Source organism: Phlebotomus papatasi, unplaced genomic scaffold, assembly GCF_024763615.1.
Source record: "Phlebotomus papatasi isolate M1 unplaced genomic scaffold, Ppap_2.1 HiC_scaffold_189, whole genome shotgun sequence".
In the NCBI taxonomy this organism is placed as follows: domain Eukaryota; kingdom Metazoa; phylum Arthropoda; class Insecta; order Diptera; family Psychodidae; genus Phlebotomus; species Phlebotomus papatasi.
Genome location: NW_026604427.1, coordinates 8753 through 27628, shown reverse-complemented (window position 1 = coordinate 27628; position 18876 = coordinate 8753). Strand labels below are relative to the sequence as shown.

The 18876-nt window shown below is 42.6% G+C and overlaps 3 protein-coding genes across 3 annotated transcripts; 1 reads left to right on the top strand and 2 right to left on the bottom strand.

Annotated features, from left to right (window-relative positions):
- Positions 1-1743: 1743 nt before the first annotated feature.
- LOC129808903 (uncharacterized) lies at positions 1744-3165 on the bottom strand. Its single transcript, XM_055858808.1, has 2 exons — positions 2874-3165; positions 1744-2780 (listed from the first exon to the last, which is right to left on the bottom strand). The coding sequence occupies exons 1-2, from the start codon at positions 3163-3165 to the stop codon at positions 1744-1746; spliced, it is 1329 nt and encodes a 442-aa protein (XP_055714783.1).
- Positions 3166-3864: 699 nt separating this feature from the next.
- LOC129808902 (uncharacterized) lies at positions 3865-6024 on the bottom strand. The gene has a single exon (XM_055858807.1). It carries the CDS (start codon positions 6022-6024, stop codon positions 3865-3867), a length of 2160 nt encoding a protein of 719 aa, XP_055714782.1.
- A 6027-nt stretch (positions 6025-12051) lies between these two features.
- On the top strand, positions 12052-16757 carry LOC129808901 (uncharacterized). The gene is made up of 3 exons (XM_055858805.1): positions 12052-13363; positions 13558-14424; positions 14662-16757. Exons 1-3 carry the CDS (start codon positions 12052-12054, stop codon positions 16755-16757), a joined length of 4275 nt encoding a protein of 1424 aa, XP_055714780.1.
- Positions 16758-18876: the final 2119 nt, after the last annotated feature.

Genomic DNA, 18876 nt, shown 5'->3' with positions numbered 1-18876 from the left:
TTACAACCAGAATTCGATCTCTGTTTATTTGATTGAAAGCGTTGGTTGTTATTATCACGATTTTGCCGTCTTTCGTTTCCACGTCCTGTGTTAGAATGTTTCTGATAATTCTTGTTATCCGAATTATTTTGTTTGAAATCACGGTTTTGATAATTTTTTCCGAGTTTGTTATTTGAATGGGATCTTCGTACATTATAAACGTGTTCAGATTTATCAGGACGAGAAATCTCTTCGTCAATTGCCCCTCTTATGGCGTCTTTCAAGGTTGAATATTTTTGGGCCTTAATGATTGTACTGAGATTTGAACTGCGAAGACCGTTAGCAAATGTGTGAATAGCTTTCTTTTCATTAATTTCTTTCAAAATTTTATATGCATTGTTATCACCTTTGGCTTGCGAGATTGTTAAATCAACGAATAATTGCTCGACAGCTTTCCCATACTCTTCAATTGAACGAGAATTTTGTCGCTCATTATTTAATTTAAGGGATAACGAATTTTCGCACTTTTTCGACAAAAGATGGGTTCTCATATCATTCAATAAAGCTGACACAGACGAATATTCTGTATTTAAACGTAATTTTGCGTTCACTGACAAACGAGTCTTCAATACGAATTTTATCAGTAAGAGTTTTCCCGAATCATTTAGCAAAGTTTCATACAACTCTATTGCATCTATTAATTGGATTGTAGTATCTTCTTTATTATCCATTGTTGGCAATAAATGAGTAGCCGCTTTTAAATCAAAATTTGCCATAGTGATATAATTTCTTGTAGGCTCAGGAGAAATTGGAATTGAATTATCGTCCAAATCAATACTGAGTAATGTGAGTGAGTCTAATTTAAGTTGAAAAAAATTTCTGCATGATATCGTAAGAACTGAAATTTCGTCTATTATAACTTGCAATGGGATTCCTTCAGACGCAGGAAGCTTTTTACTGTTATTTAAATCAACTATTTCTTGTGTTCTAGTTCTAAATCTTTCTATTTCTTGCAATTTGTTCTCCAAATAAGTTTTCGTAAATGTTTTATTCACTGATTTCTTAGTATTTGATAAAATTATTTCCAAACTTACTTTAATCTGCTTTAATTCTTCCATATGTGCTCTTTACTTGTGTGTTTGGTGATCTGGTGGATGATCCATTGCGTACGTGATGAGAATTGAGGGAATGATGTAAAAATTTTGCTGCAAGTGCTTGTAGAAGTGCTGATAATATTCTCCAGTTTAAACAGTCATTGTAAGGGTAGTAGGCTTGCCTCCATCAGCTTGGTTGCTTATACGCTGGATGATCCTCTTTTTCATACGTTTATTGTAGTCCTTCCACATTATGTATAGTATGATGATAGCAAGTTTTATAATCATCATCACCAATAGAAAATCTGATTTCATCCACTTTTTGTCCATTGACGCACTGGCTTCTATTGGGCCATTCGATGTTTGTGCAATAATTATTTCTTCTTTGCTCACAGGTTTTCCCATTTTCACTTATTGATTTTCACTTTCAGTTCTTATAGTTTTGAATTTAGAATTTCACTTTAATAACTTTCACTGACAGTATTTTTTTTTCCTTTAAATAAGTTTTGATTGTTTTTTTTTCACTACTTTTATATCAATTAGTTATTGTTCACAATCTGGCGGGATCGCCATGAAATATCTGGTGTTGCCAAAATGAAACATCTTGGTTCGGGGTAGAACGTTTAATGAATCTCTTCTCATTAATACACTGGTTTTATACAGAGTCACATTACATCACTAAGTTTACCAATAGATAGATCATTGACTCATGACACCAAAGTGTACCAATAGAACATTGATGACTTGGGTATATTGCAACTCCTTCAATCTGCGTGGTAACAGTCGTCAACTCTTCATAGGTTAGCACGGTTGTGCCCATGACGTGATTCAGGTGATACTTCAGCGTCTTCACTGCAGCTTCCCAGAGCCCACCCCAATGCGGAGAGCGAGGTGGGATGAAGTGCCAAGTGATTGAGTTTCCGGAGGTGGCATCAATGAGGGCATTCTGGTTGGCTGGATTTGCAAGAAATTTCCCCAGGTAGTGGGCAGCCCCGACGAAGTTTGTCCCGTTGTCGGAGTAGACATGATTGGGTGTTCCTCTTCTGGCAGAAAATCGGCGGAGTGAAGCCAAGAAAGCCTCGGTGGTGAGGTCGCCCACAACCTCAATGTGCACGGCCTTCACTGCCATACAGATGAATACTGCCAGATAGGTCTTCTGAACGGGTGCTTTTCGAAGTTTACTTGCCTTGACAAGCACGGGCCCCGCAAAGTCCACTCCGGTGGAGGCAAATGGTCGAGTCAGGGTGACACGAGGTGTCGGTAATTGGCCCATCAGCTGTTTACAAGGTCGAGATTTGGCTTTGTTGCAGATGACACATCTCCAATAGACATCTCGTGGTAAACGTCTTCCAAAAATAGGCCAGAATTTGCGTCTAATCTCTGTCATGATAAGGGTAGGGCCTGCGTGCAGTAAACGGTAATGCTCATGATGTAGAATCATCTTGGCCAGCGGTCCACTGGGGAGGATCATGGGCTGCTTGGTATTTTCATCCACATTCGCATTTTCCAACCGCCCTTTCACACGCATAACCTTATCGTCATCCAAAAAGACTTGAAGATGACGTAGCTGTTTGCTCACTGGTGTCTTCTTTGGGCCAGATAATGTTTTGATGTCATCAACGAGCAACTCCTGTTGCTCCAGCCTCACCAGTACAATTTCTGCCCTCTGAATTTCTTCGGGAAGTAACGGTCCAGATTGCTGAGTACCTTTCCCCGTGATTTTGCTCAGAAATCGCAAAATCCATGCTATGACCCTTCGAATACGAGAAAACGAATTAGATTTTTGATATAGATACTCACGTATGTCGGGCCATTGAGCCGTGGTTGCGAGTAGGCATCCTTCTTGGTGACCTTCAGGTTCTGTTGGCCAGTACTCGATGGGTTTTGAGAGCCAGTCCGGCCCCTTCCACCAGAGGGAGGATTCATCTAACTGTTCTGCCGTGACTCCCCTTGAAATCAAGTCCGCTGGATTGTGTGTGGTAGGAACGTGATGCCATCTTTCAGCCCTGGTATTGTTGAGGATGTCTTCCAGGCGCTTCTTAACAAATGCTTCACGTTTCACGGGTGATCTAATTTGGCACAACACAATCATAGCATCAGTCCAGCAGTAGTGGTTGTGACAGTTCAAGGAATCGCACACAGCTTTCAAGATCCTGGAACCCAGTGCAGCAGCGCACAGCTCATGCTATGGGATTGTAGCGACCTTCAGTGGTGCAACACGACACTTAGCAGTCAGAAGCCGGGTGGATCGGAATCCTGAAGAGTTTTCAGTCACGATGTATATGGCTGCGCCATATGCTTTCTTGCTGGCATCGGTGAATAAGTGCACTTCCCGTTTGGAAATTTGGGTGAATTCGGATATACACCGCGGAATTTTGATGTTGGGAATGAATCTCAAGGATTTGAGAAATGATATCCATTCACTAAGCACTGATTCCGGGACTTCCTCATCCCAATCACACTTGAGTTGCCAAAGATTCTGCATGAGACATTTGGCGTTCACCATTACCGGTCCAATAAATCCTAATGGATCAAATGTCCGTGCGATGAGAGAAAGCACTTGACGTTTGGTAGGGTGATTGCAGTTGATGTTTTCTGCAAGTTTATAGCTAAATTGATCAGATTGTGGGTTCCACAGCAGGCCTAGGGCCTTCACTGGTTCATTATCAGCTATATTTGCGGTGACATCTTTGGTTTGCCCGCTACCGCAAAGACTGAGCGCGTTGGATGTCCATTTGTTGAGCTGTAGGCCAGCACCAGCCAGAAGCTCTATCAATTCGCTCTTGATTTGTTAGAGTTGTTCTATGGAATCTGCTGATACCAAACAGTCATCCACGTAGAATGATGAACGAATTGTTTCCTGGGCTGCTGGGAATTTGTCTCCATCTTCAGAGGCTAGCTGCATCAGTGATCTTGTGGCCAAATAAGGTGATGACGCAACACCGAAACATAGGGTTCGGAATCGATATTCCTCAACTTCGCCTAACTTGTGAGTTCTCCAGAGGAATCTATGGTAATCTCTCTGCTCTGGTGTCACCAAGAACTGCAAATGCATCTTGGTGATGTCGCATGTCAAAGCCCATTGATGTTGGCGAAACCTCCAAAGTGTTTCTATTAATGGCGGTTGAGTAAGTGGCCCGGTCAGGAGTGTATCATTCAGACTTAGACTGTTCTTGCTCTTGGAGCTGGCGTTGAATACCACTCTCAATTTCGTCGTTGTGGAACTCTCCTTGTACACCCCATGGTATGGTAAATAATAGGCCTTGCGATCGATCTCATCCTTCGGTACCTTTTCAATAATGTGTAAAGCTTGGTACTCAGCAAAAACTCCCTCATATTTGGCTCTCAAGTCTGAAGATGCTCTGAGCTTCCTCTCTAAGAAATAGAGCTGTCTTGCCGCATTTGGTTTGTTTGAAGGCAAGTCTTGTACCCTTTGGGTAAAGGGCAGATGAACGATGAATCTCCCTGTCTCATCTCGAGTAATAGTTTCTTGGTAGATCTTTTCAGCCTGTTCATCTTCATCTTTTCTTTCCGCTGGACCTGCTGCATCCTCAATTTCCCAGAAGCGTTTCAGAGTGTTGTCGATACTTTCCAGTGTGGTCATGCAACAACTTTGAGTTGACTCTTGAGCAGCTGGAATCGGTCCGATTTCTCCAACTACGAGCCATCCAAATACGCTCTGTTTGAGTACTGGAAGACCAGGGCCCATGCGAATTGTGCGATCCAAGACCAAATCCCAATAATGCTGGCCCCCAATAAGAATGTCTATTGGTTGAGGACGGTACCACTGAGGATCAGCCATCACAAGTTTTGATGGAATTGGTAAGGATGCCTTTGGGATTTCGACTGCGGGATGCAGTCCGGTAATTTTTGTCTGGACGAAGCAATCGGTTTGTGTCCACTTGCTGAATCCTCTAGGGCTAAAGTTCACCGTGACTTGAAAGCGAGATGGTGAGATTTGAGCTCCTACTCCCTCAAGACGGCAATTTGAGTTCCTCTTGGGGAGTTTCAACAATTGGCACATCTTCTCCGTGATGATATTGACTTGGGACCCGGAATCGAGGACTGCCCTGCATGGTAGCTTGTCTCCTTCAGCGGTCTGAATGTAGATTACAGCAGTAGCCAGCAATACATTAGGTACAATTGATGAAGCTGTACAGTTCAGAGAAGAAGAAGTTCCTGGTACCGGCGTGGGTTGAGTTCCCGTTGTGTTAGTAACTGCGTTTGTCTCGATTGATGCCAAGTTGGCGGATGCTGCATCTTGAATTGATGGCATTTCCGGATGGAAAGCAAAATGGAGCCAAGTGCTATGCTTTTCCGCGCAATGTTTGCATGCTGAGGATTGGCAGTTATTCACAGAATGGCCTGGATCCAAGCAATTAATGCACAGTTTTGCTGTTCTCACAATTTCGAAACGTTTTGTATCATTCAGTCCACGAAATTTGTAACATTTGACTGTGCGGTGGTTTGATTTTCCACAGCAAGCGCATGGAATGGTTGAATGGACATTGGTAACTGTATTACCTTGACTCGATGAGGTCGCTGCCGCCAGGTTTGCTGACCAGTTCGGTGCTGCTTTGTTTGGTGGCTTGGATTTCATCTCAGTCCTCTTGGCTGGCTTCTCTGTCTTGGAAGTGATGACCGCTTCCATGGTCTTGTAGCGTTTAGAAAGGAAACTGACAAATTCTGTCCAAGTTGGAATTTTATTGTAGACAACCCTTGACCACAAGACCTTAGTTTCAGGATCTAATTTCTCCAAGATGAGATAAATCAACCAAATGTCTCTCTCCTTGATGTCCATGGAATCCAATGCCTGTACTGATGACGTCACTGTTCTGTACATGCGTCTTGTGGTCTCGGCGGAGGGTTCAGTCATCTTCGGAATATTCATGAAGGCACGAACGTGACTCATTGCAATCACCAAGACGTTGTCATATGTTTCCATCAGCATATCCCAAGCAATTTTGTAATTCTTTGCTGTTACTGAGAGATTATCTACTCTGAAAAAAATCGCTTGTCGAAAATTTGTTAAAAGGAGATAACTTTATATGGAAATTTACAAACATCTTGTAAAATCGTGCGCCAACTGATTTCTTGCCAAAAGGAGATTAATATTAACCAACAAGTTTGTTTTTCCAAAATTTACAAACTTTTGACAAAAGTGTTTGGAAAGGTTAGTCAAAGGTTTGATAATTTCCAATTTAACATCCTTTTGACAAAATCTTGTCATTTTTTTGTGGAATATTTTTAAATTAAGAAATTACACCCCAAAAACAAAAGTTTTGTTAAAATCTTGACAGTGTAGAAAATGCAGCTGGTGTAGAAAAAGTAAAAAAAATATTGTTTTCAACTTTAAAAAACAGTCTTTATTTCAAATATTTGATATAGTTATTATAATAATATTGAAACATTTCAAAATCAGTACATTTTTGTAGGCTAAGGATTTGAACATTATATTTTCTGCAAGATAATGAATTAAAGTGGGAATCAAATACACAGCTTAGTTTTTTTTTGTTATGATGTAAACTTCATTTTGATTAATTAGAAAGTTTTGTACTTCATAATATTTGCTTTGTAGCTTAATCATATTTCCGTTTGAAATTATTGTATTCTTAAAACTAAGATCACTGAATAGAACATTTTTGCAATTGCATCATTTTTATCTATATTTTTTCTAATTTGTAAAATTTGCTGGAGCATAAATTTTAGAAAAGAAATTATATACTCTTAACAAGAAAATATATTAAAGTTTATTTTCAATCTTTATTCTCACCTTTTTTTCGGGTGGAAAGATTTTCTCGATGTCCTCTGCAATAATCTGCATCGATTTGCAGGGCAGAGTTACATGAGTTTCCTCAGCGTGGTCCAGGATAATATCAACGAGTGCATTACCAAGCCTCTTTTCGAAGTGATCCAAATTTTTTGATGTCTCAATCAATTTTTTTCCGTGCGGGGTATTCAAGACCTCTGTCAGCTCGATTATTTCCCACTGCTGGCGTCACTTAGAGGTGGTTGGTGGATTGCAGATGGGCAGATTTGAAGATTCAGATGGTGGATAGTGTTCCTTCATCCACCTCTGCCACTGCATTCGAAAGAGCACCTTTACCGCGCCAGCAGGAAGAATTTCATCAATGTCACCCAAGGTTAGATGACTCAGAAATGACAAATTCACTCCTTTTTCTGCAAAAAAAAAGAAGGATAAATTTCGCCGCTAATAGAGAAAAAATATCTTTATAACGCGAAATTCGCAAAAAACAAAAAAAAAAAAAACAGGAAAATTGTAGTTCCCGGACTCACATTTTTTGTAAATCTTTAACACGCCAATCTTAAGATTTTTCTTGATTACTGTGGAGAATTACCTATAAATATATTGTGGTGTTATAAATCTGTCAGGGACTGTGTGTTTCTTGGGCTTCCTTCTACCGTTTGTGATATTCACGTACCTGTGGTAAACAATAATTTCTCTGTGATAGGATTCTGTGATATCTAATACCCTCTTCTTCCTGCCCAGTTTACCTGGAAATATATATTCCTTTTAGTACATGTCTTCAACAGTGATCCGGAACGTAGGCGGCTGGATTTTCCAGAAGATGTTTCCTCGATGACTGCCAAATGCCCTTCATCAAATCCACTGAGGCAGTGAAACACAATTATTCCCTTCACCAATTATTTATTTACACCAACTTCTCCACTACTAGACTGAACACAGTTTAACTCTACGTCACTGTCGTTTTTCTGTAGTTTGAACTAATATTTAATTTATAATTCACAAAATAAACTTGTAACTTTTTCTCCTCACGTCTCTGTGCAAAATCAAGTCTTACGTAACTCCCATACTAGTTCCCCCTCATTCCCCTACTTTGTTTCCAGCTGATCTTATTCACCACTTTTTCCTCCTTCTCTCTCCCTCCATGCATATTCAAAATCCAACCGTCTTTTGTCTCTTATTTTTAAGAGGTCTTATAGAATGGAAATTCTATACAATTACCAAAGCAAAGAAGTTGGAAAAAGTGTTTTGCAATGATTTGAGGAAAATAATTAAATTTTAATTGATTAATGTTGGAAGGATTACAAAGAAACTGATTTGTCGTGACCAATTAAATGTGGCAAAGTGAGGTTAAGTGTTCATGATTCTCATTTATTTGAATTTCACTTACCATGTAAATACTGATAAGCTTCTGGAATTTCTCGTTGTTCACACCAGTCTTTTAGAAGATCCTGAACTAGATTTTCACCACTTTCACTGTCCATTTCTTAATTTTTCACAACTTTTTCCAGGAACTTCAAAAAACACATGTGATAGCGTAATAGAAGTGACATTTGCATAAACGGTGCTGCCATCTTCTGATTATAACCCAATAAGCAAAATATCTTGTCAAAAGTTTGTTAATTGGATTTGTGTTTAAAAAATACATCCAATCTTGTTACTTTTTTGCAAATATTTGTTGAAAGTTTGTCAAAATAACAAAAAAACAAACCAAAAATCACCATTCGACAAGATTTTTTGGTATTTCGGATTTTACCCCCAAAATTCAACTCCTTTTATCAAACTTTTGCAAATTTTTACGAACTTTTTTTTTCAGAGTATGACTGACTTTGCCTCTCCCTTCAACGCTTTGTGCAAGTAATAGAACTTGTTGATGTCGTTCAGGGACTCATTTTGGTCAATAATTGCGGGGAATATATCTCGGAAGGTTGTCCATTCAGTATATTTGCCATCAAATTCTGGGACAGAAAGCTCTTCTAATTTTGCAGCTGAACATGCATCAGCATTCCTGGTTTTGGGTGTAGAAACCGTAATGGAGTGGTTTTCTGAGATCAAAAGGTTCAATGTAGCCACAAATTTGTTCAGCTCAGCTTCTCGATCCTCTTTGTATCTCATTTCCGCCAATCTGCGTTCTACTTCGTGCTGAATCTGCTATTCATCGAGCCTGGCATTGATGAACTCGAACATTCCTCGAATATTGTCGTCTTTACCCTTCATTGACACCGCCTTTTCGCGAAGCTTGACTAACTGAGCTTCGCTGTCATCAAAAGCATCGAGCATGGTGGAAAGACTATTGACTTCAGCCTCCCTTTCTTCCGAATCTTCCGTCAATTGAATGATGGTCTCTTGAATTTTCTCAAATTTCTGACGTAATTCGGGTAGGAGATTCAGATTGTGCTCAATTTCAGCGAGTGCTGTACCCAGTGTTAGCAGCGTGACGTCAGACTCGTATTTCTCAATGATCTTCTTGATACGAGTAGCCTTTGCCTTGAAGCCACTGCGAATTTGGACAGCTGAGCGGCGTTGCTCTTCCATTCTGGCCGGGGGTAGCCTCTGCTGGTTGACGAAGAAGGACCAAGTGTATGTGAAATACCTATTAATTGGGAGGAATTAACCAAATGATTAGAAGGTATCCCCCTTGGGAGTCTTCAGTGTGAATGGTTACCTATTGAGAGAAGGAATAAAGCCTTAGTATTCGGCCGGAGGACAAAACGGCGCGATCCGCTTCTCTGGAACAACTGGCAGCACATCCACGAATCACCTTTCACAATAAAAACTCACGGTCTTTTGGATTTTCACTGGATTTATTTAATTTTTGCACTTTGCACATTGATTCTTTGGGGATTTTTTGCGGAAGTAAGCATTGACAAAGAGGGGAAATAAGGTAAGGGGCTGTATGTCGGCCACTTAAGGATGGTGATCGCGCCAGCTCTTAATAACCGCCACACTAATTTGAATTCAAACGCATCATCCTCAATCCTACTGAAAATCCCATCAACCAATCTATGCATTTCTAGCAGTCTGGGATAAAAGCGCACTGGCCAATGAGATGTCGCCACGGCCTCAGTGTCCCGACTATAAAAGCCGTTGCGCGAACTGCCCAGCTCTCTTACGCAAGTACTCTTACCGACTCTTACACTTACGCTCTTACCCCAACGATCTCTTATAAATTTAAAGTTATTCAGTTGAAATTTTTATTAATTAAATTAGTCAAATAAATACAATTGTTGAAGTGAAATAAAGCTCTTTATTCGCGAGTGACTGTGCAAGTTCTCCACCGTCGCCAGACCATTTGGCCCCCCTCAAGCTGCACGTGGACATCATCCGGAGGAAAAGAATTCGGTCAGCTTCGACCCGAATCCTCACTTTTCCTCTATTTCCAGGTGTGTTCAAGTGCTTCACGAGGCTCCCAGCTGCTTCCCGGAACTCGTGCTAATTCTCATCTATCCCTCAGGTGTGTTCAAGTGCTTCACGAGGCTCCCAGCTGCTTCCCGGAACTCGTGCTAATTCTCATCTATCCCTCAGGTGAATATCCCTTCACAATTGGCGCCAAGACCGTGTGGCGTCAACATATGGTCAGCTTCGACCCGAATCCTCACTTTTCCTCTATTTCCAGGTGTGTTCAAGTGCTTCACGAGGCTCCCAGCTGCTTCCCGGAACTCGTGCTAATTCTCATCTATCCCTCAGGTGTGTTCAAGTGCTTCACGAGGCTCCCAGCTGCTTCCCGGAACTCGTGCTAATTCTCATCTATCCCTCAGGTGTGTTCAAGTGCTTCACGAGGCTCCCAGCTGCTTCCCGGAACTCGTGCTAATTCTCATCTATCCCTCAGGTGTGTTCAAGTGCTTCACGAGGCTCCCAGCTGCTTCCCGGAACTCGTGCTAATTCTCATCTATCCCTCAGGTGAATATCCCTTCACAATTGGCGCCAAGACCGTGTGGCGTCAACATATGGTCCTTCTTGCCTAGGACTGGGCCCAACTGTAGTCTCTCCTGTCTTGGACTGAGGCTTGCCTACTACCCGAGTCCGCCAGCATTTTCTCCAAGAGTTCAGAATCAACTCATCATCCAGTTCAGCGCCGCATAGGAATTCTCCAATTTCTCCAGCCTGAGCTTTTCCACCTCCTCGAAGTCATCTCGTCTTTCCGGTCTTATCTGCGAAAAACAGAGACTACACTACTCGATTCTGGATATCACACTCACACTACCAAAGGGCACCACAAAAAGCACCTGATTGTACACTCAGCAAAATCGTGAGTCAATTCCATTTACTCATTCCAGTGCTAATCAAGTGAACACGCGATACAATCAGTGCTAGTCCCTCCCATTTCTCAAATTATTCCCTCGAAATTGTACATCACTCGCGTAAGCTCAATACCCTTTCTCTCCATAAATTCCAACCCGAAGCAGTAGCAAAATGACGAGCAAAAAACCTAAGATTTTTTCCAGTGTAGAAGCTATCGATTCTGCACTCAATGTCCTCACTGACTACGTAGAGAACGTAGAACTCAATCAATTAGGTACCTCAATTACACTTAACGATTTAACAAATAACCTAGAGACTGCTCAATCTATTATTAATAGAATTAAACAGATCATAAATACCCCTGACGAAGCTTCCACACTTGACCCTCTTGATCCTAACACAGCTCTCAATAGAGCCACAGAAGTCGAAAATAAGTTAGAAACTTTGATTGAGGTATTTGAGCAGCGATGGGTAGATGAAGAGCTTCAGGCCAGCGAGAATGAGGCAAAGGCATTGCAAGGGAAAGAGGAAATGTCTGACATCCAGAAAATGTTTGCAGCATTTCTTCGGTCTCAGACTGAAACCAACAAAAGGGTCAGTGATGCCCTTCTCAGTGAAAGAAAATTCCCTGAAAGCCCAGACATTCTTTCCAAATTAACAGATCTTATTGAGACTCTCTCCAAGAATCAATTTTCTCAATATCAATCTACCAAACTGGAACCTGTCCAAATTCCAACCTTCTCAGGCGATTTCGCTGCCTGGCCAAACTTTAAAAATCTCTTTAACAGTCTCGTCCACAACAATCCCAAATTAAGTAAGGTACAAAAAATGCATTACCTTCTCTCCTACACTTCCGGTGATGCAAAAAGTATGATTGAGAATATGGACATATTCGATGAAAATTATGATGCAGCTTGCCAAGCACTCACTGACAGGTTCGATGATTCCTCCAGCATAGTGAATGCCCTTATGAAACGTCTCATTTCCCTTCCTCCAATCACTATCGAATCAGCCAAAAGATTGAGCGAACTCCATGCCACCACAAATTCCGTTTTGCGATCCCTCAAATCTCTCTCTCTCACTGGGGGCGACCACTGGGTAATATACATTGTCAAGGAGAAATTAGATCCAGAATCCAATAAATTGTGGTCTCGTGAAACCAAAGGAAAGATTCCTACCTTCCAGGAATTTAATACCTTCCTTATTGATCGCATCCGGGAGCTTCAGAGTTTTTCTCAATCCTCCACCAAGCCCAAGTCATCCACCGGCAAGCCATCTACCTCCCAACCTACCAAGACTTCCGTCTTAGTCAATGCTACCTCGTCCTCGAATTGTCCTTGTTGCAACAACAGCCACAAACTCTTCCAGTGCCTCAGGTTCAAGGCACTTTCCCCACTCGATCGCCTCAGCTTGGTGAGAAAGCACCGAATGTGCAGAAACTGCATCTCAGACACTCACTACACTAAAGATTGCAAGGCTAGAGGTTGTGCCAGTTGCAATTCCAAACATAATTCCCTGTTGCATGATTCCTTTAATGTTGTTCAAACAACAACAAAAACAAACTTTACCCAACAAGCGAAGTCCACGGACACTTCCGCAGAAAACCCAACAACCAATACATCTGCACAGGAAGTGCCGACAAATTCTGACGACAAAGTCACCACCAAATCCCCTGGTCTGTCGACCTCCAATACCAACAACAAATATAATGCAACCACCCTCGCTTCTCTCTCCACCCCTCGCGAGGACCACCCTCGAGTCTTCTTAGGCACTGTTGTGGTGAAAATTCTTGACACCAATGGCGTCGAACATCTCTGCCGCGCTGTGGTGGACAATTGTTCACAATCCAACCTCATCACCACTTCTCTTGTCCAGAGACTCAAACTATCCAAATACAATTCTCAATTCAACATTGGGGGAGTATTGGATAGGCGCTCAACAGGCAAACACAAAACTCATGTCCATATCGCACCTCACATGGGAGGAAACTTCTATAACATGACCTGCAACATTGTCCCTAAGGTCACAGGAAATCTTCCTAATTGGAATGTAAATTCACAACAATTTCCAATACCATCACACCTCGCCCTAGCTGATCCCAATTGGCACGTCCAACAACCCGTTGACTTATTAATTGGAGGAGGAATCTTCGCTCGTATCGAACGAGATGAATCCTATTTCCTAGGTCCCAATCTACCCAAACTCAAGGGTTCAGAATTCGGATGGATTCTCATGGGAGAACACACTCCTAACCAAGGTTCTAGCCCCGATGATTCCATCTGTAATCTAACTACGTTATCCTCCATTGATTCCACTCTAAAAAGGTTTTGGGAAATCGAAACCATCCCAAACGTCGTCCACCAACCAAGGAACAGGAGGAAGCCGAACATCTGTTTTCTCGTACCACGACCCGAAACCAAGATGGCCGATTCGTTGTCCACTTGCCTTTCAAGGCTAATGTCCAACGCCTCGCAGACAACAAAACCAATGCCATTGGTCAATTTGTCCGTCTGGAGAGGAAATTATCCAAAAATCCTGCCCTGAAAGAACAATATGCATCAGTCTTCAAAGAATATCTAGACTTAGACTTCTTGGAAAAGGTCCCACCGGAAGAACTCGATAGACCCTCCTACTATCTCCCTCACCATGGAGTGGTCAAAGAGTCCTCATCCTCAACCAAGCTTCGCGTGGTTTACAATGCGAGCTCTAAATCTTCGTCAGGCCTTAGCCTAAATGACACTCTGATGGTTGGACCGGTAGTACAACCGGATCTTGTCTCCATCCTTCTTCGTTTTCGATTGGGTGCTGTCGCTCTCTCATGCGACGTTACCAAGATGTACCCTCAATTCCTACTCCATCCTCCTCACCGCGATTACCAAAGAATAATTTGGAGATCCGAACCCGACGATGAATTGCAGCATTTTCGATTGAAAGGTGTCTGTTTCGGAGTCGCCTCCTCGCCTTTCTTGGCGACTCGTTGTCTTAACCAATTAGCCATTGAAGGCTCCGATACTTACCCTTTGGCTTCTAAAACCCTCTTGGAATCCTTCTATGTGGATGATTGCCTTTCATCCTTTCCTTCACCACTAGAAGCTAAGAAAACCCAAGAGGAACTTATCGCCATCACTCAAGAAGCTGGACTTACATTAGCTAAGTGGAAGTCCAATATCCCAAATATCTTGCCCGATTCTTGTCAACTACAAGGCTCTAACGAAAGAGTTTCCCTACCCGAATTAAGGACAAGAGCCTTGGGAATGCAATGGGATGTGGGGGGAGATACCTTTAAATACGACTTCACTCATCAAACGCCAAAAATAAATACCAAACGCACTACATTCTCAGGTATAGCTTCTTTATTTGACCCACTCGGCCTCATAGGTCCAGTCATAATTGTAGGAAAACGTATCCTTCAAGACCTCTGGAGGATCGAAGTGGAATGGGATGAACCACTCCCTCAAAGATTGTCAGATCTAATCTCAGACTTTTTCACGGATCTTACATTCATCTCATCTCTTTCCATACCAAGATGGATCTCTACCTTTCCAAACCCTTCCCAGACTGAGCTCCATTTATTCACAGATAGTAGCTCGTATGCGTACGGAGCCGCCATCTATTATGTAACCCAAGATGAGCAAGGTAACCGATGTTCGAGATTACTCACGTCCAAATCTCGTATTGCTCCTTTACACGCCCTAACAATTCCTCGTCTCGAATTATGTGGAGCGGTATTAGGCGCTCGCCTCCTTCACAAGGTTTTATCAGCCATTTCTGTCAATTCGTATCACTGCTGGACCGACTCTCTGATAGTCCTCCATCAAATAAATACCACTACGGAAAAATACGATGTCTTTGTGTCTCATAGAATCTCAGAAATCCAGCAGATCACAGATAAGACTTCTTGGCGACATGTCCCTGGACACTTAAACCCTGCGGACGTTTTGTCAAGGGGTGCCAATCCACAACGATTGATGACTCTTGACCTCTGGTGGTCAGGACCGCCATTCATTGCCAATACTCAGACTCAATGGCCTCCAGCCTTCATAGACATTAATCCTGACCAAACTGACCAAGAAACTACCTACTGCACCGTCACTGCCTCACAGCCAGTTCCTACTAATTCCTTTCTGGCCCGCTCTCTCGAAGAATCCTCAGACTTTATTGAATTGACCCGATTGATTGCAATTTCGCGCCGCTTTCTCACTCCCTCCCGAGATATTCCTCGTATCACTGGTCCTCTCACTCCCAATGAACTCCTCCAAGCACAAACGATTGTACTCAAGTGGGATCAAGAGCAGCATTTGGGTGATGTACATGGGGCGATAAGAAACGGGAGCATCTCAAGAAGCTCGAAACTTGCACACATCCGTCAACTCACACCATTTATCGACGTCACTGGACTCATACGTGTTGGAGGCAGACTCCAGCACTCGAGTGAGCCTTATTCAGCACGCTTTCCCATCCTTTTGAACAAGGGCCAAGTGGCATACAGTATTGCCAGATCCGAACACTTCCGTCTTCATCACGCAGGGCCTCAATTATTGCTCGCCTCCTTACGACAAAATTATTGGATGTTGTCCGGAAGAAGAATCTGTCGCAAAGTTGTCAAAGATTGCATTAGATGCTGCAGAGTCAAACCACCTCTCCAAACTCAACTCATGGGAGACTTACCAGAGCAACGTATGTCCAAGCCAATTCCATTCCTGGCCACGGGCATCGATTTTGCGGGGCCTGTTCTCATTAGACACGGTCAACGTAGAAGTCAAACTCTGGTCAAGGCATACGTATGCGTCTTCGTGTGTCTGTCCACACGGGCAGTACACTGTGAGGTAGTCTCAGATCTCACTGCCGATGCCTTTATAGCCTGCCTCAGACGATTTATCTCACGGAGATCTTGTCCTTCCGACATTTACTCCGATAATGCTACTAATTTTGTCGGAGCGGACAAGGAAATCCAACGCCTATTCACTCATGACGATTCCCGAAATGAACTCATTGCTGCCACTGCTTCCTTCCGCATGAAATGGCACTTCCAGCCACCAAAATCTCCACACCATGGTGGCCTGTGGGAAGCAGCAATTAAGTCCATGAAACATCATTTTCGTCGAGTTGTTGGGAATGAAAAACTCACATTTGAGGAGCTCTGCACAGTCACCGCTCAGATTGAGGCTATTCTCAATAGCAGACCGGTCACCCAGATGTCTGAAGATCCGTCGGATCCAGAAGCCCTCACGCCTGGGCACTTCCTCGTCGGACGTCCACTCACGGAATTGCCTTCTCCGGATCTCACTCAACTTCCAGACAATCGATTGGATGCATGGCAAAGATGCCAGCAACTCACTCAACACTTCTCTAAACGATGGAAGCTGGAGTATCTCACAGCACTCCAGAGAAGAACGAAATGGTTCACAGAACTTCCAAACATCACTCCCGGTGACATTGTCGTTGTTTACGAGGACAACGCGCCATCTATGAGGTGGCCCCTGGGACGCATCGTCGCGACACATCCAGGACACGATGGACGAGTTCGTGTAGTGACGATCCGAACCGCCAATTCCATCTTCAAACGATCAGTCACCAAAATCTCCAAACTACCGGTGGAAGGATTACCACCTTCGGAGTCAATTGAACCCCAAGGAGCTCAATTGCGGGGGGAGAATGATCGCGCCAGCTCTTAATAACCGCCACACTAATTTGAATTCAAACGCATCATCCTCAATCCTACTGAAAATCCCATCAACCAATCTATGCATTTCTAGCAGTCTGGGATAAAAGCGCACTGGCCAATGAGATGTCGCCACGGCCTCAGTGTCCCGACTATAAAAGCCGTTGCGCGAACTGCCCAGCTCTCTTACGCAAGTACTCTTACCGACTCTTACACTTACGCTCTTACCCCAACGATCTCTTATAAATTTAAAGTTATTCAGTTGAAATTTTTATTAATTAAATTAGTCAAATAAATACAATTGTTGAAGTGAAATAAAGCTCTTTATTCGCGAGTGACTGTGCAAGTTCTCCACCGTCGCCAGACCATTTGGCCCCCCTCAAGCTGCACGTGGACATCATCCGGAGGAAAAGAATTCGGTCAGCTTCGACCCGAATCCTCACTTTTCCTCTATTTCCAGGTGTGTTCAAGTGCTTCACGAGGCTCCCAGCTGCTTCCCGGAACTCGTGCTAATTCTCATCTATCCCTCAGGTGTGTTCAAGTGCTTCACGAGGCTCCCAGCTGCTTCCCGGAACTCGTGCTAATTCTCATCTATCCCTCAGGTGAATATCCCTTCACAATTGGCGCCAAGACCGTGTGGCGTCAACATATGGTCAGCTTCGACCCGAATCCTCACTTTTCCTCTATTTCCAGGTGTGTTCAAGTGCTTCACGAGGCTCCCAGCTGCTTCCCGGAACTCGTGCTAATTCTCATCTATCCCTCAGGTGTGTTCAAGTGCTTCACGAGGCTCCCAGCTGCTTCCCGGAACTCGTGCTAATTCTCATCTATCCCTCAGGTGAATATCCCTTCACAATTGGCGCCAAGACCGTGTGGCGTCAACAGATGGGTTTTATAAAAACTTATGTAAAAGGACATTTAATTTGCCTGTTTTGATCAAATTTTCACCCTAAGTTGTAGTATAGATCTTTGTCCATCTGATTGTACACTTTATTTGGAGATAAAATAATTTTAGATTATTAAAAAATTAAAATGTTTTAAAAATGTAGAGTGTTCCTCAATTCGGCCACTTCAATATAAGCGTTTCTCTACTCGGCCACCTGGGGTTCCTCTAGTCGGCCACCCATTTTTCAAATTTTAAAAGCCCGTAATGTTTTTACGGACTAGAAAAGGATATTGAGAAAGAAAGAAAGAAAACCTTTAAAGAATAGTAATTTTAAGAAAACAAAAAATTGTAAGGGAAAAATTCTTTTTATTCTTTTATTTAGCACCTTTTAATTTTTTCAGTCGTTTTGAGCATTTTTGATTTTCTTCTTCTTTTATTGCTCTTTTACGGAGCCGCTCCATTTTCTTCGCCTCTTTCTCTCTCTCTTTTTCCTTCCTTTCTCTTATTTTTTGCTTTTCTTTTTCAATCCACTCTCCGTTTGTTAGGGATAGTGGTCCTTCAGCTCTCTTACATTTTTCCCTGTCAACAATTTTTTTCTTCGGCCATTCAAGATATCCGGCTAATGGAGTGGAGGGTGTGGACATGGCAGTTTCATCACAGTTGAAAATCCGCGATGGATCTATATTCATTAAATCCTTTTTAATGAGAAAATCTTCCACCTGAAACAAAACATGAGCATTTTACTATCGATATTAAAGTCAATTAACAAAATCACTTACCTTCGAAAACCACATCCTGATATCTTCCTTCGTGATTTCTGCTCTCGCAGTAGATAGATTTTGGGAAATCCTCTCAGACAGAATAGGGTGCCTTCGCATGAAGGACCTGTACCAAGTTCTTCCAGGTCTGTTATTTTTGAATGGCGTTTCTTTTTTTTGCTGCGTTGCAAAGCATTTCTGCGGTCTCGGGTAGATGGTTTTTGGTAACTGGTTGCCCTGCTTCAGCACAGTTCAAAACCCACTTCACAATATCATCTTCCTCTTCTTTCGTAAAATAAGTTTTCCCTCCAGCCCATCTTTCCTCTGGGGATTTGCAGGAAAGCTTATCTTGCAATGTTGCTCTAGGAACTTTGAATGCTTTAGACGCACTTCTAATAGACTTAGTACCATTTCGGATTGCTTCCAAAGCATTTTTTAGTCTGGTCTGGTCATAGTTCATTATCTTTCGTCTTCCGGGCATCCTACAATAG

Excerpts from the sequence above, each read along its gene's own strand:
- LOC129808901 (XM_055858805.1), top strand. The coding sequence starts at position 12,052 with ATGAAACGTCTCATTTCCCTTCCTCCAATCACTATCGAATCAGCCAAA. Across the intron at positions 13,364-13,557 it reads TAGCCCCGATGATTCCATCT|ACAACAAAACCAATGCCATT; the intron begins GTAATCTAACTA and ends AACGCCTCGCAG. Across the intron at positions 14,425-14,661 it reads CAAACGCACTACATTCTCAG|ATAGTAGCTCGTATGCGTAC; the intron begins GTATAGCTTCTT and ends ATTTATTCACAG.
- LOC129808902 (XM_055858807.1), bottom strand. The coding sequence starts at position 6,024 with ATGCTGATGGAAACATATGACAACGTCTTGGTGATTGCAATGAGTCAC.
- LOC129808903 (XM_055858808.1), bottom strand. The coding sequence starts at position 3,165 with ATGATTGTGTTGTGCCAAATTAGATCACCCGTGAAACGTGAAGCATTT. Across the intron at positions 2,781-2,873 it reads GGCTCAATGGCCCGACATAC|GTACTCAGCAATCTGGACCG; the intron begins GTGAGTATCTAT and ends TCACGGGGAAAG.